The following is a 26,404-nucleotide window of genomic DNA, read 5'->3' as shown; positions in this document are numbered from 1 at the left end:
CCCCCCAAAAAAGTGGCCAGCCCCCCCATTAGCCCCCCCAACTGAAATGAGCAAATTGAAAATTTAAAACACTCATTGAAATAATTTTATTAAATAGAATTTTTAATTGCCAGGGCTAAAGATTTGTCAGCCATCAGTGCTAGTCCTACCATTAACCCCCTCCCCTTCTGAAATGAGGATAATATATGTGTACTATCATATTACTATTAGCCCCCCCAAAAAATTTGCTCAGCCCCCCCTTAGCCTCCCCAACTAAAAATTCCTGGCGCCGCCGCTGGGACAGAGTCCACTTGGCCGGACTGCGGTGCGGCCACCACCCAGCATTTCTAAGCTACCAGAAGAGGCTGGATGACCGCATTGTGAACAGCTGCCCAGGATGTAACGCTTCACCTCGTACCATGCAGCACATAATGGAAGACTGCATTATACACAATCATGCACGCAAACAACACAACATACACTCTATAAAGGATTTGTGGGAAAACCCAGTTTCGGCTGTAGCATTCCTTGGGGAGACGGGACTGCTCGGACAGACAGTCTAGGGAACGACAAGAACAACAACTAACGTCGAGGAAGGAACTGCGTCTGTGTGAGTTGGGGAGGTGTGGGTGAAACCACACGCTAACAAATGTACCTCGCCAAAGGGTGTTGTGACAGACGTGAATTCGCAGAGCAATGTTTCTATAAATGGAGTGTGAGCGACCGCACCAATGTGAAGGAAAGAAGGATCTCCGACATTGGGTGAGTAAAACGTCTATTTTTTTATTAGTTTTGTAAATCATAATACATCAACGTAATACAGTATACATTTTTCTTGCCGGAAACCAATAAAAAAAAACTTGCTAAAAGCAAATACACCACTGAACGAAGCTGTGACGATAGGTTCGAGACACTATATTGTCGTTTGTCCAGTCTCGTCAATGTCAATTTAACGATAGAGTTGACGTTGTGTTCCAGGTGTTCTCCACTACAAGTGACCTCACCACGCTACGGAGCTGACTTTCGTGCTGTTCTTCAAGCTATGAAATTCCTTTACATCCCAAAGTCCGATCGGATGCCAAAACTGGGCGTCAGCATCCTTGACAACGACGACGACCCTGATGACCTCTAGAATTACAGGTACCGCATTACTAAATGCAGATTAGGTTAGGTTGGATGAATTTATCCTACTTTAATTTCTTCGACCTCTGCATCTATCAAAATAAAGATGGCATCTCAAACAGTCGTCGTAGCTCGGTTCGTTAGTGTATCGCTTTTAGCAACTTTTTCTGATATTGATTTCCGAAAAAAACAATACGTTTATGTATTATGATTTACAAAAATGAGTACTTAATTTTCTATTGCTATATCGCGTAGATGTGCACTTCTAAATATTTACCAAATAATATTTTGTATGAACTTCATTTAGGTTTCCGTTACATGATTACATTAGACAGCATTTTTTTAGACTTTCAAAAGGCATTTGATACCATGAATCATGATATCCGTTTCCAAAAAAATGAGACCACTTGGTATAAATGAGTAGTGTTGTGTTGCAATCAACTGGTTCAGACCGTTAGAAAACAAGTTGTTAATGTAAACCATGTCAATTCCTATAAATGCAATGTTACATGTGGTGTACCTCAGGGATCAATCTTGGGACTGTTTATATTCCTGTTATGTATGAATGATGTCTCAGCTGTTGTGGACTATAGAATTCTGCTTTATGCTGATGATTCAGCTTTTATTAAAGTCCTAGGCATTGAGCTTGTGGCAGTTCAAGAATGACTAATTGATAATAAACTGTCGTTGCATCTTGGGAAAACAGAATCTATATTGTTTGGATCCAGTCATAAACTGAAACAGTGTGGTGGTTTAACTGTCAAATGTGGTGACAATGACATAGAAACTAAACAACAGGTTACCTACTTAGGAGTGACCTCAGACCAAAATTTGTCTGGAGAAGTCACAGCTAATAAACTAACTAAATGCATACATATACTATACATATACCAATGGGTTTTTTCCTTACAAGGGAGATAGCCAAAAACAAAGGCATAGAATCCACTCCCATTCACCCCCCTCCTTCCCTCTTACTTTGGCTTCTCCTGGATGACGGGTCATCCCTGCATCTTGCCCACTGCCCTGGGTCAGAAGCAACATAGCAAAACACAGCACATCCACAGCAAGGCCACTTCATTTAATCGACGAACCACCTTCTCCAGCCCCTCATGCAGAAAAAGAGAAGATGGGGGAGAAATCCCTTCGGGCTATGTCAAAATATCATACACATATAATCCATCACCCCCCATCCCCCACTCACTCCCATACATCACAGCATCATCCATACACAATCTTTCTCCACTCACCACTATCTTCTGTCTTCTCCCTTCCTCAGCATTCCCCTCTTTCCCAATGCCCCCTTTACGCCATCCATCCATCTCATCTTTGGTCAACCCCTCATGTTCACTCCTTTCTTCACTTATTCTGTCCGTGTGTTCAAACCACCCTAATACTCTTTCATCAACCCTATCTCCCAACTCCCTTTCCACCCTCGCTCTCCTCCTCACCTCCTCGTTTCTCATTCTATCCATTCTAGTAACCCCTACCATATTTCTAAGGCATTTTATCTCAAACACATTCAAACTCCTCCTCTATTCCTCTCTTATGTTCCATGTCTCTGCCCCATACAGTGCTGTCGGCACAATCACTCTCTCATATAATATTTTCTTAGTATCCTTTCGCAAATGTCTATTTCTCATTTAACTTTTTAATCCCCGAAGGCATTTACTTGCTTCTGTCAGTCTGCATTCTACCTCCACCTCCACTCCTCCCTTTCCCACCACATTCGCACCCAAGTATCTAAAGCTGTCTGCTTCCACCAGTCTCTCTCCCTTAATACTCACTTCCAATTTACTGCCACATTCTCCCTTTCCGCATCTCATCACCCAAATTTATCTTCAATTTCCTTCTTTCGCACGCCTTCTCAAGCTCTGCCACTAACTTTCTTAATCCCCCCTGTGATCCTGCCACAAGCACAGTGTTGTCAGCAAACAACAACTGGCTTATATCCTATTTTTCCCTATTTTAAACCATCTCCAATCCTCTGCCCATTATTCTTGTGTTTACCTATCACACCACCCCATCCATGTACAAATTGAACAGCCAAGGCAACAACACATCCCTGGTGAAGTCCCAGCTATATATCAAACCACTCTCTCCATTTCTAATTCTAACACAGGCTCTACTACTCTTACAAGAACTCCTGACTGCTCTTAACAGCTTTTGTCCTATCCCATATATCTGCAATACCTCCCACAGTGCATTTCTGTCCACCCTGTCATAAATCTTTTCCAAATCCATAAAGGCCCAAAAAACATCCATACCTTTTCCTAAAGCCTTTTCACATATCTGTCTTACCACAAAAATCTGATCTACGCAACCCCTACCTGTCCCAAACCCACACTGTTCCTCACCTAAACTCTCTGTTCCTCTCCTAATCCTCTCAATCAAAACCCATAAGCCTTCCCAACTTCACTCAACAAACTGATATTTCTAAAACTACTACACTCACACTTGTCCCCTCTTCCCTTGTAAAGTGGAACTATATAGGCACTCCTCCAATCTTCCAGCACTCTACCCAGCTGCGGCACCAGGAATTTTTTGTTGGGGAGGCTAAGGGGGGGCTGAGCAAATTTTTTGGGTGGCTAATAGTAATATGATAATACACATATATTATCTTCATTTTAGAAGGGGAGGGGGTTAATGGTTGGGCTAGCATTGATGGCTGACAAATCTTTAGCCCTGGCAATTAAAAATTCCACTTAATAAAATTATTTCAATGAGTGTTTTAAATTTTCAATTTGCTCATTTCAGTTGGGGGGGGGCTAATGGGGGCACTGGCCACTTTTTTGGGGGACTAAAGCCCCCTCAAGGCCCCCCCCCTGGCACTGCCACTAACTCTACCCTCTTTTAGACAAAAAAAATAAACAACCTCACCAGCCAGTCCACTATCACTGAACCTCCCTTTTTTAGATAATCCGCATGGCACCCATCTAACCCAGGTGTCTTACCTACTCTCATCATTTTAATAACTGCTTTCACCTCATCTTTCCTCCATTTTCCTCACTCATCACTGTGCTTTTCTTAGTGCTTACCATTACAACTACCTTTCCCTTCCTATCCTTCATATTTAGCAATTCCTTAGAATAATCTATCTATCTTCCCCTTACCATCTCCTCTTACATTAACATCTCTCTATGTGTGCCTTTTACCTTTTATTCTGTACTTGATTCACCTCCCCTTCCTCTCTTAATTTCCTTCCAAATCATCTTTTTATTACTTTAAAAAATTTCTGTCCCACCCTTACCCCATTTCACATCTGTTCTCTTTGTTGCCTCCTTTATCATATACTATACATCTCATCTCTTTTCTTTGTACCTCTCATATGATTTTCTTGTCCTATTTTGCAACCAATCTGTGAAAGTTTGCTTCTCTTCTACAACCTTTTTTGCTTCCTTATCCCACCATTCACTACCCTTCCTTCTATTTCCTCCCATCCTCCTTGTTCCACACACCAACTTTGCACATCTTATTACTCCCTCCTTGAAACATCCCCATTACTCCTCCACTCCTAGTTTTATTCTGTCCTTCACTTCCTCCTACTTCTCTCTCAGCTTCTTCTTGTACTCCTTCTCTCTCAGCTTCTTCTTGTACTCCTCCTCCTTTTCTTTTTCATTTAAGCAGTTCACTCTTAAGCACCTCACTACCATCAGTCCTTTTCCTCTTTCTCCATCTATCCTACACTCTCAACTTATCTTCCAAAAAATTATCTGATATTCCCCCACTCTCTCCCCTTGGAACATGCACATCCAAAACTCTTTCTACTAGACTCCTGGATACCACTGTGTAGTCCATTGAAGCCCTTTCTATCACCCTATCATCCACCACCCTCTCCCATGTGTCCTTATGCTTGAGTTTCTTCCTAAACACTATTTGCTATGATCAACTCTCTTTCTAGACATATCTCCACCATCAACTCTCCGCTACAATTTTTTCCTGGAACTCCACACTTCCCTATTGGTTCATTTCCTACCCTAGCATTAAGATCTTCCAATGCCACTACATTGACATTTCTCCCTAAACCCTCTATGCACTCATTTAAATTTATCCAAAAAGCCTATATTTCCTTTACATTCTTCTCACTGCCAGGCCCATATGCACTTACAAAAACGACATCTCCCTTCCCAGTTTCACCTTCATCCACATTAACCTTGAAGAAACCTCCTTCCACTCTACCACACGTTTACCTATCTCTTCACTTACTAGTATAGCCACCCCTTCTCTCGTCCTCTCTTCACTCCTGACACCCTCCCAACTACACTCAAACTCGCCCCTCCCTTTCAACTTAGGTTCACTCAGTGCCAACACATCCATCTTTCTTCTCACAAACATACTGCCTATCTCTTCCCTTTTACTCTCATCTGTACCACATTCACACACATTAAAAGACTCATACCTCAGAGTTCTGGTTGGAAAACTCCTTCCAGACCCTCTTATGCCTTAATTTTTTTTTTTTTTTTTTTTTTTTTTTTTTTTTTTTTTTTTTTTTTTTTTTTTTTTTTTTTTTTTTTTTTTTTTTTTTTTTTTTTTTTTTTTTTTTTTTTTTTTTTTTTAAGGAATGCCTCCTTTGGAGCTACAGAGAGTAGGATGCCTATTCCTATCCCCATCCCATTTTTGTCACCCTTTAAGACGACTCAAGTGAGAACACTCAGTGGCAGTATTCTTCTCCCCTGCCCCAGGGTTCGGAAAAAATTAACATTCAGAGAAGTGGTACAGGAGAGTATTAAGATTAGGGGACAGCATAACAGAGGGAGAGTCACAGTATAATAAAGTATCATCTTTTCTCTATGAGTAGAGACTTCCTCTATCACAGACAAAATTATGTGTGACTCTGGTCCATAGGGACGCCCTATATAGACCCTACTGAGCAGCTTTTAATCCTACAATAATATGCAGCCAATACCCCAGACGGGGTATTGTACAGAAAAGCTATTTTTTATTTAGAAAACTAAAAACAAAATTGTGTATGCACTCATTCAATGCCATTTCTATTATGTTAATTGTTCATGGTACAGTGGTCTATCCAAAAGATATCACTCTAGACTGCAGGTGGCTCAAAATAAAACCATAAGATTTATATTAGACTTGTCTTGCAGGAGCCATATAGAATCTGAGGAATTTGTAAAAGTGGGAATATTTTCTGTTGATTACTGCATTAAACAACTGAAACTAAATCATGTATACAACATATGCAACAATAAAGCTCCAAAGTACCTAAGACACAATTTACAACCAGTAATACATAACTGCACCAGAAACAGCTCAGGCTGCTACCAAATCAGACACGCAGGCTGCTGTAAAAACAACTTCTTATCACACTAGTAATGCATTTTGAAATTACCTCCCATCTAACATAAGAATCTCACCAACTTAAAATAAATAAGTAAATAAATTAATTAAATGTCAGGTTAAGAATAATTTCTTTAAAGAAAGAGGAGGTTATATGAAGGAGTGATTGTGCCAACAGCATTGTATGGGGCAGAAACATGGAACATGAGAGAGGAAGAGAGAAGGAGTGTGAATGTGTTTGAGATGAAATGTCTGAGAAGTATGATAGGGGTTACTAGGCTAGATAGAGTGAGAAATAAGGAGGTGAGGAGGAGAACAGGGGTGGAAAGGGAGCTGGAAGATAGGGTTGATGAAAGAGTATTAGGATGGTTTGGACACATGGAAAGAATGAGTGAAGAAAGATTAGTAAAAGAGGTGTGGAAGGAGTGAATATGAGGGGGCGTCCTAGGATTAGATGGATGGGTGAGGGTAAAAGGGGCATTATGAAAGAGAGGAATGTCTGTTGAGGAAGGACAGAAGATAGGGGTGAATGGAGAATGGTTGTGTATGGATGATGCTGTGATGTATGAGGGGGAGTGGGTGAGGGTGGGGGGGTGAGGAAGTATGTATGAGAAATAAATTGAAGCAGCCAAAAGGGATTTCTCCCCATCCTTCTCCTTTTCTGCATGGGGGGATGGAGAGGGGGGGTTGCCGAATTTATGAAGTGGCCTTGCTGTGGATATGCTGTGTGGAATATATAGGAAATGGAATGGGTGGGAGTGGTTTCTATGCCTTTTTCTTTTTGGCTACCCCCCCCCCGTGTAGGGGGAAAAAGCCTTTGGTATGATTATGTTTGTATGTAAAAATAATTTAAGTTTTAAAATGATAGCCAGAAATCAGGAGTCTTTTATTTATTATTAGTTCCTTCTATATCATGGTGTTACGTCTAATGATTAAATTTGTTGTTTTTTAATGCATACATTAATATAAATACATTTTTGTGTGATTGGAGCTATCATAGTTATAATCAGTATTTGCTTGTACTATATCTTTGCTTATGTAAAGGTGTCAAAATCTGCACAACTCTTGTATCATTATTATTGTATATTTCTAATTGTTACTTTCTTTTTACTATAATTATGATTACTTTATATCATAATGGTTTGATACTTCAGATGTCTTAAGCTTTCTATTCTTTTGCATATTTTTTCAAAATCTGTATAACTATTGCATCATTATTGTTATTATCATTGTTGTATTATTTTATTGTTGTTACTGTCTTGTTGTTGTATCTATTATTAATGTATTTTATTTGTTTAATACTTTAGGTGCCTTCAGTTTTTACAAGGTTTTATGGTTGAAATGCAGGAAATAGAAGTCACTGGGCTTTGTATTGATGGCCATGGGTAGAAGCCAGACATGCATCTCTCATGTATTATTTGTGATGCTCCTGCACGTGCTTTTGGCAAGCAAGTGAAGTCACATAATGCATATCATGGTTACAAAAAATGTGTTCAGAGAGGAAGTTTTGACAAGAAAGTTGTAGAAGATTCCAACTTTGACAAAGGAATACAACAGATGTATAATGTCACCTCCCCTCAAGTCACAAATCTCAGACGGTGAGTGTACATCACGTGTCTATGTTTTATGTGGAAACACTTTTTCTAATAAACTTATAATAATGCACTGGTATTAAAAATTTTATGAGAAATGTTTTGTTACATTAGTTGAAAAAATGGCAGACCTTTTAGATTTAATATTACCATTAACAAATTTAACTGTGTTGCCTGACGTTAAACTCGGATGTTTAGGATTGAGGATATATATACACATATATATATATATATATATATACATATATACAGTATATATATATATATATATATATATATATATATATATATATATTACCATATATATAGTATATATATATATATATATATATATATATATATATATACATATATACAGTATATATATATATATATACATATATACGGTATATATATATATATATATATATATATATATATATATATATATATATATATATATATATATATAAACCACACCCATAAAACATGGCTCCCTATTGAACAAGATTTAGGACTATTGCACCGAGTATTCGGTCTCCATCACTTAAAATGGTCGTCAGTGCTCCATGTTGCTGGCCTCTCAGCAACTTTCAAGTTTTTCCGCCACTATGACCGAGCACTTGGTCTATAGCATTTAGCATGGTAATCAGTGCTCCACCACATTGCTGGCCTCCCAGCAACTTTTCATTTGTGCTCACCACTGTGACCAAGCACTCCATCTATATCACTTACACATGGTCATCAACGCTCCACCATGTTTCTGGCCTCCCAGCAACTTTTGAGTTGTGCCCACCAATGTGACCAAGCATTCGGTCTATATCACTTAGCATAGTCTGGAGTGCTCCACCACATTGCCAGCCTCCCAGCAACTTTCACTACTATGACCAAGCACTCAGCCTATATCCCTTAGTATGGTCATTATTGTACCACCACCTGGCCCGCCTCCCAGCAAATTTTCAGTTGTGCCCATCACTGTGACCAAACACATATTCTATGTCACCTAGCATTGTCGTCAGTGCTCTATCATGTTTCCGGCCTCACAGCAACTTTCAAATTATGACCGAACACTCGGTCTATATTACTTAGCATAGTCGTCAGTCCTCCATCACGTTGCCGGCCTCCGAGCAACTTTCGAGTTGTACCCGCCACTGTGACCGAACAGTCGGTCTATATCACTTAGCAAAGTCATCAGTGCTTCAACACATTGCCGGCCTCCTATCAACTTTCAAGCTGTGTCGGGCACTCTAACCGATCACATGGTCTATATCACTTAGCATAATCGTCAGTGTTCCATGTTGCTGGCCTTTCAACAACTTTCGACTTATGCCTGCCACTGTCACCGACCTCTCATCCTATATCATTTAGCATGGCCGTTAGTGCTCCACCACATTGCCAGCCTCTCCAGCAACTTTCAAGTTGTGCCTGCCACTGTGACTAACCACTCGGTGTATATCACTTAATATAGTCGACAGTGCTCCACCACGTTGCCGGCCTCCCAGTAAATTTTGAGTTGTGCCCTACATAGTGACCAAGCAATATCACTTAGCATGGTCGTCAGTGCTCCACCACAGTGCCTACCTCCTAGCAACTTTCGAGTTGTGGCCCCCACTTTCTCTGAGCACTCAGTCTTTATCACTCAGCATAGTCGCCAGTTCCTATTCGAGAGTTGACACCCTGACGTGGTGGATAGGCTTGAGAATCTTAATGATTACAAGAGTTATGTCGATAGAGAGGAAATCTCTGCAGGGTCACCCATATCGAATAGGTTTTGTAAGAAAGATCAGACAAAGAACAGCTTACACACAAACACAATCACAGGACCCACTGCTAACTGGCACGTCCCTGCTGGCGAACAGGGAACTTCCCCTTAGATAAATGGGATACCTTCATAATGACAGCGTGGACCATTGGGAACCCTATAGATATATAGGGCTTCACTGAATATAATGAATAAAGTGACACCAGAGAAATATCCTACCAGAAACTAGTTGGCAGGGAGGTGATATTACTGCCAAAAGCCCTTCATAGCAAACATGAACAGTACAAACAAAACAAAACCGGGCATTCCTAAAGCTCCAACCGCATTGCGTCATGTGCTTACAGGCAATGTTCCATCAAATGTAAGTAAGCATTGTCCAAGCAGATCCAAGCCTTGGACATTAAACAGTATGAAGAAAATGAAGATATATACTTACAACATAAGAAGTCTCTCAGAAGACCACAGACTGGAGAGTTTAAAGGAAGAACTAGACAACATCAAGTGGTACATCGTAGGACTGAGCGGAGTCCAAAGAACGGAAGAAAAGCTGATACAATTACAAGATGGTCACCATCTGTTCTACTATAGAGGTAAGGACAAAGAAAGATCTAGTGGAGTAGGATTCTTGATCAACTGAGAGGTTGCTGGTAACATAATCAAGTTCAATAGTTTATCAGACAGGGTAGCTTGGATTGTGATTAGGCTGTGTAAAAGGTACACTCTAAAAATAGTTCAGGTTTATGCACCAGCTTCACAGAGTTCAGACAATGAAATTGTGTCATTCTATGATGATTTAAGTCAAGTAATGGATCAAGAAAAAGTAAGTACACAATGGTAATAGGCAACCTTAATGCTAAAGTGGGGAAGAAGATGGGAGACGAGTTGTGCATTGGGAAGTTTGGAGTAGGTGAAAAAAATGACAGAGAACTACAACATGAGGATAATGAACACTTTCTTCCAAAAGCATGTAGATTGTAAATGGACCTGGAGAAGTCCAAATGGAACAACAAAGAATGAAGTAGACTTCATATTAGGAGATGAGAGCAAGAGGGATAGCAATGTTACGGTCATAGATAAAGTCAACATATGTAGTGACCATAGAATGGTAGGCTGCACAGTTAAATTCAATTTCAGAGCCAAGAGAAATAAACTAGTTTTTAAAAAGAAAATAAACCTTGCAAAGGTTAAAGATAATAAGAAGGAATTTCAATTAGAAATTAAAAATCGATTCGAAGCTCTAAGAACTAACGAGGACACAGTTAAAGATATGAATTTAAATCTAGTGAATATTATTAGGGAATTGGCAGAGAAAGTAGGATGTACAAAAATTATTAAAGAAAACAAATACTCCAAAACTACAAATGACCTCATTAAAAGAAGGAGGACCATACAGGAGAGACAAAATAGAGTAGAACAAAACAAGCTTATCAACAAAAGGCAGATATCACAGAAAAGGAAGAGAAACATTGATGAAATAGAGGAAAATATTCAGAAAGGTAAAAGTATTAAAGGAACCGAGAGCAGACATGCTTTAGGAAGACAGCAAATGATATGTTTGAAAGATAGAAATCGAGAAATTATTAAATGCAGGGGGTGAATGGTAAAAATAGTAGAAGAATTTTACCAAGAGCTTTACTCATCGAAGACCATAGTAGAGTCAGTAAATTCATCTGTAGATGTTAGTAGTCTACCAGAGATTACAAAGGAAGAAGTAGAATTTGCTCTAAAAACTATGAAACGAGGAAAAACACCTGGGGAAGATGGTATATCGATAGATCTGTTGAAAGACACAGGGAAAGAAGTTCATGTTAAGTTAGCTCAGTTGTACACCCAATGCTTACATCAGGAAAGTGTTCCTGATGTGTGGTGCAATGCTATAGTGATTTTGCTTCATAAAAAAGGAGACCAGAAGGACCTTAGTAAATATCAACCGATTAGCTTGCTATCAAATGTATATAAAGTATTCCCCAAGATCCTTACAAATAGACTAAGTTTTAGATGGAAACCAACCGAGAAAACAAGCAAGCTTTAGAAGCAGAAACTCGACTCTCGACCATTTGTAGGCAATGAACCAGCTAGTCGGGAAAGCAACAGAATACAATATGCCTTTCTGTTTAGCTTTTATAGATTATGAGAGGACCTTTGACTCTGTAGAACAAATAACAATATTAAACTCGCTATGCTATCAGTTTACAAATGAAGAGATCATAAGGGTTTTAGAAAAGATTTATGCAAGAGGTACCGCTATAATTCAACTACATAAAGATACAGAAAAGATCAAGATTGAGAAAGGAGTATGGTAAGGCGATACAATTTCACCAAAATTATTTACAGCTTGCTTGTAAGAGATTTTCGGAAGGTTGAGTTGGGAAGAGAAAGTTTTGAAGATTAATGGCAAATATTTGAGCCACCTAAGATTTGTAGATGACATTATTCTTATTTCATAGAGAGCAGAGGACTTGCAAGATATGCTGAGTGATCTGAACAAGAAAAGTCTCAAAGTAGGTTTAAAATTAATAAGACCAAAACCAAAGTAATGTTCAACACGAAAGAACAAAGTAAAGAGATTATAATCAATAGTGAGAGTCTTGAAGAAATTGAAGAGTATAATTTGGGCCAGATGGTGAAAGTGACAAAAGATCATGATAACGAAATAAAAAGACTTATTACAATTGATTGGAAAGTGTTTGGTAAGTATAAAATCCTGAGAGACTCTCTACCTTTATGTTTGAAATGTAGAGTTTACAATCAGTGCATTCTGCCAGCAATAATCTATGGGTGTGAGATATGGAAACTGACGAAGGCGGTGGAAACAAAGCTAAGGACTGCACAGAGGAGAACGGAGAGATCAATGATGGAAATAACGCTGAGAGACCGAAAGAGAGCAAGTTGGGTGAGAGAGCAGACTAGAGTTAAAGATATTGTGGAGGCAGTGAGAGATAAGAAGTGGAATTGGGCAGGTAAGTTAGTGTGAACGACTGATGAGCAATGGACCAAGTGTGTTACTGAGTGGACGCCGCAAGATGGGAGGCGTGGCAGAGGTTGGCGCGGTCGTGTGAATCGTGGAATGCTATGAAGGAGGCCTTTGTTCAGCAGTGGACTTAGGATGGCTGATTTGATTGATTGATAGTCGTCAGTTCCCCACCACGTTCCAGGCCTCCCTGCAACTTCCGAGTGTCTCCTGCCACTATAACTTAGCACTCAGTCTATATCACTTAGCATGGTCCTGAGGGCTCCACCACGATCCCGGCTTCCCACCAACTTTCGAGTGGTGCCTGTCACTGTGACCAGGTATTCAGTCTGTATCACTTAGCATGGTCGTCAGTCCTCCACGTTGCCGGCCTCCCAGCAACTTTAGAGTTGTGCCCTAACTTAACCTAGACTAACCTGAACTAACTTTAACTAACCTACCTTAACCCGACATAACCTAACATATGTAACCTAACTTAACCGGGAATACTGTCTATATCACTTAGCATGATCATCAGTGCTCCTCTACATTTCAAGCCTCACAGCAACTTTCGAGTTTTCTTACCACTATAACCTTGCACTCCTATATCTCTTAACAATATCATCAATGCTCCACCACGTTGCCTGCCTTCTAACAACTTTCCAGTTTTGCTCGCCACTGTGACCGAGCCTTCGGTCCATATCACATGGCATGGTCGTCGGTGCTCCTCCACATTGCCGTCCTCCCAGCAAATTAAGAGTTGTGTCCTCCATTTTGAACGATCACTCGGTCTCTATCACTTAGCACGGTCATCTGTTCTCCACCTTGCTGGCCTCCCAGTAACTTTCGAGTTTTGCCCGACACTGTGACCTGACAATCGGTCTATATCACTTAGTATGGTCACCAGTCCTCCACCACGTTCCCAGACTCCCAGCAACTTTCAAGTTATGCCTTAGTGTGGTCGTCAGTGCTCCAACCTATGTAAGTCAGGGTCCTTCCATAGGTTGGTGGAAGACGGACAATGTCGTTTCTTCCCACTCGGAAGGGGATGTGGAAGATTAGCAAAATGATTATCTTAATGGAAGGAAGCACACTAGCCTTCCGGAGGGTATAAGTTTGAGTAAAACTCCCATTCCTTCTTCCTCTCTTTTATTTGAAATTCCATGTTTATCACATTGAAATGGAGGATGCCTACTGGTGTTAATCCTATTGATAAGAGGTGTTATAGTAACCGTTGTGCCTCGTTGAAGGAGGCTTAGCTTACTGGTGACAGCTTCTTTATTTGGAATTTCACCACTTTGACGGCCTAGCACCTGTCGAGTTTTGCCCGCAACTGTGACCGAGTACACGGTCTATATCACTTGGTATGATCGTTATTTTTCCACCATTTTGCATGCCTTCCAGCAACTTCCTAGTTGCACCCGCCACTGTGACCAAGTGCTCAGTCTATGTCACGTAGCATAGTCACTAGTTCACCACGTGCCCTGTTTTCCAGAAATTTTTGAGTTGTGACAGAACACTCGGTCTTTATCACTTAGCATTGTCGTCAGTGCTTCACCACATTTCCAGCCTCCTAGCAACTTTCGAGTTGTTCCCGTGTAACACCGGTGATTGTTGTGGTTACATAAGGTGGACTTAATGTGGGCAAGATAAACTCCAAAACCGGAGTTTCTTCTATCTATCTATAACAAGAGAGTCTGGTTTAGAATATAACAAACTATATATGGGCCCTTTGGGCAAACTACAGTACAGTAAGTGCCGGGCCTTGAACTCGGTCACACCTGTGTCTGGCAGGCACTCGACCTGGCCAGCTCTGGCTGGTAGGCTCTTGACCTGCCCAGCTCTCCCCTTGGTTACATTATCATCGCATGATATAGTGGGTTGACATAAGTAAAGGTGTTAGTCTTGTACATTTAGGCATTGTAGACAGTTCTACTTACGGGGGTTAGTCGTATAGTTGGTGGATGTGGTTAGATATGTTATATATGTGTTAGCTTGTGAGTAATATAATAGGGGTAGGTATAAAAAAGGGGATTTAATGGGTTTGTCTGGTGACATTAGGCATCTTCGTGTAGCGATATCTTGTTTGTCTGAATTCTGCTGAATCTGGGAAAGCGAAATCATCGAAAAGGGGAGGGAGTGCTATGTCACAAGCATGTGGATTACGTGCGTGGTAGGCGACAAGGGTAGTAATGGTTACACCTTTCACTGTGACCGAGCACTCGATCTATATCATTTAGCATGGTCGTCATTGCTCCACGACATTGCCGAACTCCCAGCAACTTTTGACTTGTGCCCGCTACTTTGATTGAGCACTCTGTGTTTATCACTCAACATTGTTGTCAGTTCTCCACCACGTTGCCGGCCTCCCAGCAACCTTCAAATGTTTACCGCCACTGTGACCGAGCACTCGTTCTATATAACTTTGCATGGTTGCCATTGCTTCACCACGTTAACGGCATCCCAGCAACTTTCGAGTTGTATCCGCCACTGTGACCGAGCGTTTAGTCTGTATCACTTAGCATGGTCGTATGTGCTACACTACGTTGCCGGCCTCCCAGCAGCTTTCGACTTGTGCCCACCACTGTGACCGTGCACTCGGTCTATGTCACTTAGTATGATCGTCAGTGCTCTACCACGTCGCCGGTCTCCGAGTAACTTTAGAGTTCAGCCCTAACCTAACCTAATCAAAACTAACCTAAACTAATCTAACCAAACCATAACCTAACCTAACCTACCCTAACCAATCTAACCTAACTTAACCCTAACCTAACCTAACCCAGGTCATCGATTCGCCACAAACTTATCCCAGAGAGAGAAAGTCGGGCACAGTACACTGCTAGGTAAATGTGAGGAACCTGGACCCAAGGGCGTGTGCGTGGCGACCAGTCAAATTTGAGCCTGTTTCCGATTTTTTTTTAACTTACTTGTGGTGATCAGAAAGTAATGACAGTCAGACTCGTAGCTGAGAGACTGTAAGTGTTGGGGGGGCGGGCAGCAAGGGGCAGCAAGTGTTGCCTGTTGTTACATGTTTGAGCTTGTCGCTGTTTGTCTAGCTTACATTTTATCGTTGCGCTGTGCGATTGCGTCATTGTTGGTTTGCCTCTCTAACCGGAAACATGGATTTTTCGAAAGAAGGCTGCAGATTCTACACCTTCACAAGGTGGAAACTCGGGAAAAAAAAGCAACGGAGATCAGAGAGGAATTGTTGCAAGTTTTTCCCGAGTCTACTCCATCACTGGAAACTGTTTCCCGCTGGATTCGAGCTTTCGCAGCCGGAAAATTGCAGCTAGAAGATGATCATCGTCCTGGCCGCCCTCGGACATCCGTGACCGAAGCAACGACGGTCCGTGCGCGGGCCATCATTGACGAAGATCCAACTGTTACTCTTCGATTCTTATCCTTGGAGCTCGGTGTCATGGGAGCGCACATGACATCGTGCATGAACACTTAGGGCTGAGGAAGAAGTGTGCTCGATGGATACCTCATTTGCTTACGGAAGAGCAGAAGAGTGAACGGGTGCGGATTTGTCGTCTATGGCTGGCTGAATTCGAGCCAAATGGTCCGAAACGGTTCTCAGATGTAGCTACCGGAGATGAGTGTTGGATTTCTTTCTTCACCACCAGAGACAAGCAGTCTAACATGGTGTGGTTGAGTGATGAAGAACCTCGACCTCAGATTCTGAGGGAAGGATTTCGCAGCAGGAAGCGCCTTTTCACCATCTTCAATTCACAAGGACCAATGTGTGTGGATGTAATGCCTCAACAGTGTACTATCACAGCCCAGTACTACACTGATCACGTCCTTCCTCGAGTCCTGGAATATCAGGCCAAGACTGCACCAACCTGTCGCCGATCGCGCCTTTTGCTGCACCATGACAATGCTGCCCCCCACAAAGCTCGCCTCACTGTGCAGTTCCTGGAGCAGCAGGGGATCACACTTCTCCCCCACCCACCCTACTCGCCTGACCTTGCTCCCTGTGATTTTTGGTTGTTTCCAAAGATCAAGGGTGCGATCGCAGGGAAGCTGTTTCATCGCATCCAAGATCTGGCGCGAGCAGTCAATTCAGAGCTACGAGGTATATCGGCTTCTGAGTACCGTGAGTGCTTCATGAAGTGGCGAAAGAGGATGGAACGTTGCATAGAGGCAGGAGAGGAGTACTTTGAAGGAATGTAGGCCACTATTTGGATTTACCTCTGTACCGTGAAAATATATGGTATCACTGTCATTACTTTTTGATCACCCCTCGTACACCTCTGGCGCCCGCTCTGGCCTGAGAGGTGCCCGAGTGCAATCCACACGATGCCTGGTGGCCCTCGACCTGTGGGTGTGATGGTGGCCCAATCGGTTCAAGTGACCAAAAATGACAATGACCGAGTGTCCGGTCACAGTGGCGGGCACAACTCAAAAGTCGCTGGGAGGCCAGCAGTGTAGTGGAGCACTCCCAACTATACTAGATAATACAGACCGAATGCAGTCACAACTCGAAATTTGTTGGGAGGCTGGAAACATGGTGGAGCTATGCTAGGTGATATAGACTGATTGTTCGATGATAATTTTGGGCACAATTCGAAAGTTGCTGGGATACCGGCGACGTAGTAGATCACTAACGACTATGCTAAGTGACATAGACTGAGTGCTCGGTCAAAGTGGTGGGCACAATTCGAAAATTGTAAGGAGGCCGACAAAGGGGTGGAGCACCGACGAGCTAAGTGATATAAACTGAGTGTTCGGTCACACTATCCTACAAGACATCGTGAGGAGGAGCAACTGATGGCTTCGCTCTTTGGCGCCTGTGCGACGGAACAGATCCTTCCAAGCTCTGGAGGACCATCAAGCGACAGCTGGAAGAGTGCTCTGTGCCTCCACCCAAGGTCATCATCCATCTCAACCACTCCGCACATGCACCCCAACACTAGGCTGACCTGGCGTCAGCATGGAGTGAGGTCTTTAAGCCCCATCCTGTGCAAGGACCACATTACTTTAGCACTTGCACAGTGTTAACTCTTTCATGAATAGCTGTAGTGACCTCATTCCCGACGAGACTGTTGATCTTTCTCAGATAAAGATGATCCTTTTATCTGCCCCATCGTTTTGGAGGAGGTAAAGGGTATCTCGGCTTTAAAATTAAAATCCCCTGACCCTTCAGGCATCAGTGCACACCTCATACGTATGCCAGACAATGTTATCTCACATATGACGACACTATACAATAACTCGCTAGCCTTTGGGTACTTCCCACAGCTTTTCAAGGCCTTCCATACCATCCTTGTTTCCAAACCCCAGAAACCCGTCTCGGCCCCTGTTTCATACCGACCAATCTCCCTTCTGGAATACTTTGGTAAGGTGTTTGAGCACGTCCTCTGCCACCGCCTGACCGAGTACCTGGAGGCGGAGAACGTGCTGAGGGAATGACAGTTTGGTTTTCGGCCGTAGCACAGTGCAGACGACGTTATTTCCATGATCACTTAATGGGTTCAAAAACAATAAATGGCTCCACTACTTCAGAAAGTCTGTTTCGTCGGCCGGAAAAGGATATGTCTCGCCCCTTATCCAGTTGAATATACACCCGCTTAGAGGAAACAACCCTCTATGTGTAGCATACACAAGCATATTGCAAACAAAAACACGACTACACGCACAAACAGCTACATCAGCTTTTTCTTTTACTGAAATTAATTTCACTTCTCTCCTACTGCATCTTGTCATTTTAGTTTGCCTACTACTAAAAAAAAATATATTTTTGTCTTTCCCTACGACTAAGCCTCCTTACTCCCTTTCTAACTTTGTTGGTGGAGGTTAAGTTGAACAGATATCCCTAAAGTAACTTCACAGTTACATATATTGATTTCAGACTACAACTATAAGTCTCCCTCCCATCCGTCCTGAGCTACGCCCCTTATCCAGTTGAAAGTACACCAGCTTTGAGGAATCAACCCTCTATATGTAGCATACATACACGAGCATATTGCAAACAAAAACACGACTACACGCACAAACAGCTACATCAGCTTTTTCTTTTACTGAAATTAATTTCACTTCTCTCCTACTGCATCTTCTCATTTCAATTTACCTACCACTAATTTTTTTTCTATTTTTTGTCTTTCCCTACGACTAAGCCTCTTACTCCCTTTCTAACTTTGTTGGTGGAGGTTAAGTTGAACAGATATCCCTAAAGTAACTTCACAATTACATATATTGATTTCAGACTACAACTATAAGTCTCCCTCCCATCCCTCCTGAGCCACGACTTCAAACAATAAATATCCCTAAGAATCCCTCGGTGGCAATAGCCCTCTTTTATTCACAACTATCTTTCATTTTCATACAGACATCCCTTCCCCTCCTACAACTGATCCCGCGCGAGCGGGTGGTCTTTCCTATGTAGTCCATAGTTCATAATACAACTCGAAAGTTGCTGTAAGGCCAGCAACGTGGTGGGGCACTAATTCGTTAATTTATATAGAACGAGTCCTTGGTCAGAGTAGCGGGCACATCTATATAGTTGCTGGGTGGCCGGAAACGTGGTGGAGCACTGACTACTATAATAAGTGATATACATAGAGGCCTCGGTCACAGTGGGGAGCACAGTTCGAAAATTGCTGGGATGTCGGCAACGTGGCGGAGCACTGCCTACCATGGCAAGTTATTTAGACCGAGAACTTGGTCATACTGGCGGGCAGATCTATAAAATTGCTGGAATGCCGGCAAGTTGGCGGAGCACTTATGACTATGCTAAGTGATATAGACCGAGTGCTCGACCACAGTGGCAGGCAGAGCTCGAAAGTTGCTGAGAGGCCGGCACATGGTGGAATACAGACGACTATGTTGTCATATAGACTTAATATTCGGTCGCAGTGGCGGGCAGAGCTCGAAAGTTGCTGGAAGGCCAGCAATGTGTAGAAGCACTGACGAGTATTCTAAGTGATATAAACCGAGTGCTCAGTCACAGTAGCGGGCACAACACGAAAGTTGACAGGAGATCGGCAACGTGCTGGAGCACTGACGAATATGCTAACCTAACCTAATCAAACCAAATCTAACCTAACCTAACCTAACATACGTAACCTAATCTTACCTAACAAACTTAATCTAACCAAGCCTAATCTAACCTAACCTATCCCTACCAAACCTTATAAAATCTAACCCTAACTAAACCTAACTTACACAAAATAACTTAACCAAACCTAACACCCTTACCTAACCTAATCTCACCTGACCAAACCAAACCTCACATAACTTAACCTAAACCTAATCTTTCCTAACCTAAACTTAACCTTACCCAATCTAACCTAACCATAATTTGAGTGTGTAGCGTTTTTGTGATGTAGCAGGGTACGGGGTATATGTTCTGAAGCACATTTTTGTGATAGCAGCCAAAGGGCTTACCTAGCTTAACCTAACCTAAAATAACCTTAGTTAACATAACACAACTTTAATTTGAGCATGTGGCATTTGTGCGATTTAGCAAGTAAAGGGAATCTGTTTTTGGATATTATTTTTGCTATTTAACCAGCCAAAAGGTTAACGTATCCTAACCTAATCTAACCTAACCTGAATTTGAGAGTGTGGCGTTTTTTGTGATTTAGCAATTTATGGTGAATCTAGTTTTAATCACATTATTACAATTTAACAATTCATAGGGCTAACCTAACCTATTGTAACCCACCCTAAACCTAACCTAATCTAACTTCGCTTAATTTAACCTAACTTAATCTAACCTAACCTAATGTAGCCTAGGTTAGGTCAAGTTAAGCTTGGTTAGATTAGATTATTTTAGGTTTAGGACAGGTTAGGTTACCTATGGTTAACCCTATGGCTGGTAAGTCGCAAAAATACGATTCAAAGCAGGTTCTTCTTATCCTGCTAAATCGCAAAAATTCCACTCAAATTAATGTTAAGTTAGTGAGGTTAGGTCTGGTTAGGTTTGGTTTATGGTAGGTTAGGCTTCGTTAGATTAAATATAATTAAGCTATGTTAAGTTAGGTTTAGCATTGAATCGCAAAAATGTTATTCAAATCAGATTTTCATTAATGAAATGTTACATAATATAATGCAATATAAATAATGGAGTGAAGCATAATGATACAATTTAGAAAACATCCTCCTTCCCACTTTCCATCACTTCTTCCCCTTCCTCTTGTTCTCCTTCCCCTCCACGTCCCCTTCCGCCTCGCTTCTAGACAAGTGACGTTGAATACATATTTGATGACCATGGCTTTATAAGTCAACCTGGCCCTCGTGGCAAGAAGACACGCCTATACGACACGGCACCAAGTGAGGTATATTTGAGGAATCTAAACCCAAGGCCCAGCCAAATTTGAAGCTCTGAGTGGACTTTTGCCTTCCTGCCTCTAGCACCCACACCTTTGGCCTGAATGGTCTCCAAGTGATATTCGCAGGCCTTGTGGGCCTCAACCTGTGGGCGAGATAGTGGCCCAGTCTGAGCCAGTGGATTTTTGCATTTCCGCCTGTAGCGCCCGCACCTTTGGCCTAAGTGGTCTCCAAGTAATATCCGCAGGCCTCGTGGCACTCGACCTGTGGGTGAAATAGTGGCCCAGTTGGAGCCAATGGCCAAAATGACCCGAAAATCTCTCAATGGTTTACCCAGGGAGACAGTTGTCCACAGGGCACCATGGGGTAATGTGAGGAACCTGTACCCAAGGGCGTGTGGGGCGGGCCCTAGCCAAATGTGATAAATTGGGGGGGGGGGGAATGGCTGGTCACCACGCACATACCCTTGGGTTCAGGTTCCTCAACACTACCTCACAATGCACTGTGCCCAACTCCCTCTCTCTGAGCTAAGTTTGGGCCAAATCAGTGACATGACAATTTTTGGCAAAATCCGTGGGTCCCTGTTTTTCAGGTCATTTTAGTCACCTGATTGAGCCACCATCTCACCCACAGGTCGAGGGCCACCAGGACTCGTGTGGATTGCACTCGGGCACCTCTCAGGCCAAAGGTATGGGCACCAGAGGTGCAAATGTAAAAAATCAGAAAAAAGGTTCCTCTTTCTCCAGGTTCTACATGTCTACCTCAAAGTGCATTGTGCCTGACTCTGTCCCTCTAAGCTAAGTTGGGGGTGAATCGGTGTCCTTTTTTTTTTTTTTTTTTTTTTTTTTTTCCATGTTGGTCATTTGCTCCAATTGGGCCACGATCTCACCCACAGGCCGAGGCCCACCAGGCCTTCTGTGGATTGCATTCGGACACCACTCAGGCCAAAGGTGCAAATGTGAAAAATCGGGCTAATCGCTGACCACCCGCCCTTGGGTCCAGGTTCCTCACCCCTCCCTCACAGTGCATTGTGCCCCATTCTCCCCCTCTGGTGTAAGTTTGGGGCAAATCAGTGACCTGACATTTTTTGGCAAATCCCTTTGATTATTATTATCATTATTATTATTATTGCTATTATTATTATAATTATTATTTTCCATTTTGGGGTCATTTTAGTCACTTGCTCTGATTAGGCCGCCATCTCACCCACAGATCGAGAGCCACCAGGCATTGTGAGGAGTGCACTCGGACACCACTCAGGCCAAAGGTACAGGCGTCAAAGTGCAAATGTGAAAAATCAGAAAAAAGGTTCAACTTTGGCTGGTCACCACACACACGCCCTTTAGTCCAGGTTCCTGACATCTACCTCGCACTGCACTGTGCCTGTCTCTCTCCCTCTGGGTAACCTGAAGTGGTGATGAACTTGGCTTATCACAGCAATCTGTCAGTCATGTATGCCAGACACTGGATGCCATGGCATCACATGCATTCATTTCCAAGTTAATCAGGTTCCCAACCCGTTACATGGACATCCAGGAGAAACAATGGTTTTCATGCAGATAGCTGGTTTTCCTGGGGTTGTGAGGCCCATAGATGACACCCACATTAGAATTATTACTCCTAAGCAATATGAAGCAGGATACATTAACTGTAAAAATTTTCTTAGTATCAATGCACAATTTGTTTTTGATGTTAACTACAAAATACTGGATGTAGTGGCCAAGTAGCCAGGGTCTACCCATGATGTTCAAATATGGAGTGTTGTCTGGAGACAGCTTTTTCAAAGAATGTAATGCCTGCAGGCTGTCATCTTCTTGAAGATTGTGGCTATCCTTGTGAACATTGGCTGCTGACCCCTTATATCCAACCATGCAGTGACACACAAGAAGTATATGACAAATAAGGTGGAATTTTTTGTACGTATCTTGAATGTGTTCATTTTCTATTTCTGTATTGTTTGATTCAAACATAATTACACCCAACATCATAACCCAATTTTGGTTTGATAGAATAAGCTCTCAAATATTTGTTCATGCCAGTAATAATTTATTGAGAATGGGCCTTCACTATATTGTTTATTGGCAGGGTACATAAACAAGAACTCTTGTTGAAAGGGGAATCCGCCAGCTGAAGAGGTTTCATGTTCTTCATGGAAAAGTTAGTCCTGAGAAAACATGCAAGATGATAATGGCCTGTGCAGCTCTTCTAAACTTATCCAAACAAAGGAATCTAAATGTAGCCATCGAAAATGATCATGTAGATTATGAGGTCAAGCAAGATGACATAAACCAAAACCATCAACTCCAATTGAGCCTGGAGTAGTTGGCATTGAAGTACCATTGCTGCTACTACTGAGCACTCACCAATAGTAATGGTAAGAAAAGGTTAAGGAAACTCTTATTCTTCAATTCATACTTTCCTCCTTTATTAACAAAAAATACAAGTCTACACATTGGTAAGGTGACTCAACGGTGAACATAATCTCTAGTCAAGAATGGCATGCCAGGCATATTACATATTAGTCAAAAAACACATACCCCCCCCCCCACCTAGTGTTTGCTGATGACACTGTGCATGTGGTAAGATCAGAGGGGGGATTAAGGGAGTTAGTGATGGAGTTAGGGAAGGTATGTGAGAGGAAACAGTTGAAGGTAAATGTAAAGTGATGAGATGTACAAGGGGAAAGGATGGCAGCAATTTGGAAGTAAATCTTAAAGGAAAGAGGCTGGAAGAAGTGTATAGTTTTAGGTATTTGGGGTCGCATGTGGGAGGAAAGGTAGGAGTGGGGGTGGAGGTAAACTGTAGATTGAGAGAAGTGCCTTGGGGAGTTTAAAAAGTGTAATGAGAAATGGGTATTTGGGAATGGAAGCAAAGAGATTATATGAAGGGGTGATTGTGCCAACAGCATTGCATAAAGGTAGAGACATGGAATTTAAGAGAGGCAGAGAGGACAAGTTTAAACGTGTTGAGATGAAATGTCTGAGAAATATGGTATTGGTTACAAGGTTGGACAGAGTGAGAAATGAGGAGGTGAGGAGATCTGTGGTGGAAAAGGAGATAGGAAATAGGGCTGAGGAGAGATTGGATGGTTTGGACACATGGAAAGAATGAGTGAAGAAATATTAGTAAAAGAGGTGTGGAAAACAGAGGTGGTTGGGGTGAACATGAGGGGATGGAGAGGGGAGTGCTGTATCTTGCTGTATTGTTTCTGACCCAGGGCAGTGGATGGGATACAGGAATAACCCATCATCCATGAGGAGCTTAGATAAGAGAGAAGAAAGGGTGGTGGATGGGAATGGAGTGGGTGGGGATGAAATGGGTGGGAATATGAATTATGTGTTTTGACTCTGGCTACCTTCCTTGTCAGGGCGAAAAAGCCCTTGGTATATAGATATAGACCAATTTCATACACTGGTACATACATATACTATGGGTTTTTCCCCCTTACAAGGGAGGTAGCCAGAGTCAAAAGGCATAATTCACACTCCCACTCCACTCCCATTCACCACCCCTCCCTCTCTTTTTTGTCTCCTCCTGGATGACAGGTCATCTATGCATCTCACCCACTATCCTGGATCAGAAGGAATGCAGCAAGACACAGCACACTTCATTTAATCAGTGACCCCCCTCTATCCCCTCATGAAGAAAAATAGAAGACAGGGAGAAATACCTTCAGATTATATCAAAATATCATTCACACATAACCATTCCTTAAACCCTCAATCCCCCAAACACTCTCATGCATCACATCATCCATACACAACCATTCTCTACTCACCCTTATCTTTTGTCTTCTCCCTTCCTTCCTCAACAGACATCCCCCTCTTTCTCAACACCCTTTTTATCCCATCCATCTCATCCTCAGTTGCCCCCTCATATTCACTCCATCCACCTCTGCCTTCCACACTTCTTTTACTAATCTTTCTTCACTCATTCTTTCCATGTGTCCAAACCATCCCAATACTCTTTCATCAACCCTATCTCCCAACTCCTTTTCCACCCCTGCTCTCCTCCTCACCTCCTCATTTCTCACTCTATCCAGCCTAGTAACTCCTACCATACTTCTCAGACATTTCATCTCAAACACATTTAAACACTTCCTCTCTTACAGTCCATATTTCTGCCCCATACAGCACTGTTGGCACAAACACCCTTTCATATAATCTCCTCTTAGCATCCATTCCCAAATGTATATTTCTCATTGGTACATAATTGATATATGTATGTACATATACACATATCTGTATTTATCTATATACCAAGAACTTCCCCCCCTTATAAGGCAGGTAACTAAGTCGAAGGCATGTAACTACTCCTACCCATTCCACTCCCATCCACCACCCTTTCCCCCCTCTCATCTTAGCTCCTCATGGATGAAAGGTAATTCCTATATCCTGCCCACTGCCCTGGGTCAGAAGCAATGTAGCAAGACACAGGACATCCATAGCAAAGCCACCTCACTCAATTGGCATACCCCCCTCTCTGTCCCCCATGCAGAAAAACATAGGCACCCCCCCACCCTTTGTCCCTTCCTCACATATCAGTACCATCCACACACAGACCACCCCCACCTCCCCACTCAACAGACACCCCCTGCCCCCACTTCTTTCACCAATCCCCATTTCCACACATCAAAACCATCCTAATCCTTCATCAGTCCCATCCACTATCTCCCCCTCACTCCTCATTCCATCCAACCTAGCAACCCCCACCACACCATACCCAGACACTTCGTCTCAAAACACATTCAAACTTCTCCTCTCCACCTCTCCCAAATTCCAAGCCTCTACCCTACACAACGCCATCAGCACAACCACACCCTCACAATCTCCTCCCCGCATCCACTCCCAGATGCCTGTTACCCACAATACTCTCCAATCCATCAAGGCAAGACACATATGTACAAACAGTATATACATAAATATACACATATATGCAATTGGTGACATTTCATTTAAAAAAATTCTGTTCATGATTCTACATTTGTATCTGAATTCAGTCTTTTAAATCCCCATGTGATTACTAATACACCCCTGCAGGGTGCCAAAACTTTACCAGTTTTAATTTGTCTTCCTGCAATTAAAAACTGATACTGTCTTCTATAATCAGAATTTTTGAATTGCCAGTGCATATTGTACATACATATACCAAAGGCTTTTTCCCCCTTACAAGGGAGGTAGCCAAAAAACAAAGACATAAAATCCACTCCCACCCATTCCATCCCCAACAATCTCCACTCCCATCCACCCTATCCCTTCCCTCTTATCTTGCCACCTCCTAGATGACAGGTCATCCCTGCATCTTGCCCACTGTCCTGGGTCAGAAACAGTGTCACAAGACATAGCACATCCACAGCAAGGCTGCTTCATTAAATCAGTGCATACTATAGTATAATAAAAATGTTTTCACATTTTCCTCCAAATTTAAGAGAATTATGTTTTTGTACCTCTTTACAAG

At 42.3% G+C, this 26,404-nt stretch overlaps 1 protein-coding gene across 4 annotated transcripts; it reads left to right on the top strand.

The window, feature by feature from the left end:
- The first annotated feature begins 335 nt into the window (after positions 1-335).
- On the top strand, positions 336-26,229 carry LOC143020562 (uncharacterized). 4 transcript variants are annotated; one of them, XM_076176995.1, is made up of 7 exons: positions 340-741; positions 958-1,119; positions 7,698-7,988; positions 22,160-22,214; positions 22,750-22,863; positions 23,033-23,321; positions 25,987-26,228. In XM_076176995.1, exons 3-5 carry the CDS (start codon positions 7,789-7,791, stop codon positions 22,798-22,800), a joined length of 306 nt encoding a protein of 101 aa, XP_076033110.1. In that variant the 5' UTR covers positions 340-741; positions 958-1,119; positions 7,698-7,788; the 3' UTR covers positions 22,801-22,863; positions 23,033-23,321; positions 25,987-26,228. The 4 variants fall into 4 exon arrangements, with proteins under 4 accessions (XP_076033111.1, XP_076033112.1, XP_076033110.1 ...); XM_076176994.1 differs by having other exon boundaries at positions 341-741; positions 22,160-22,298; positions 25,987-26,227; XM_076176996.1 differs by having other exon boundaries at positions 336-741; positions 22,160-22,863; positions 25,987-26,229.
- Positions 26,230-26,404: the final 175 nt, after the last annotated feature.

The sequence above is a fragment of the Oratosquilla oratoria genome, chromosome 40 (genome assembly GCF_046742065.1).
Source record: "Oratosquilla oratoria isolate Oo_2021 chromosome 40, ASM4674206v1, whole genome shotgun sequence".
Taxonomy (NCBI): Eukaryota; Metazoa; Arthropoda; class Malacostraca; order Stomatopoda; family Squillidae; genus Oratosquilla; species Oratosquilla oratoria.
Note: the sequence above shows the minus strand (reverse complement) of the source record. Positions and strands in the feature narration are given on the sequence as shown.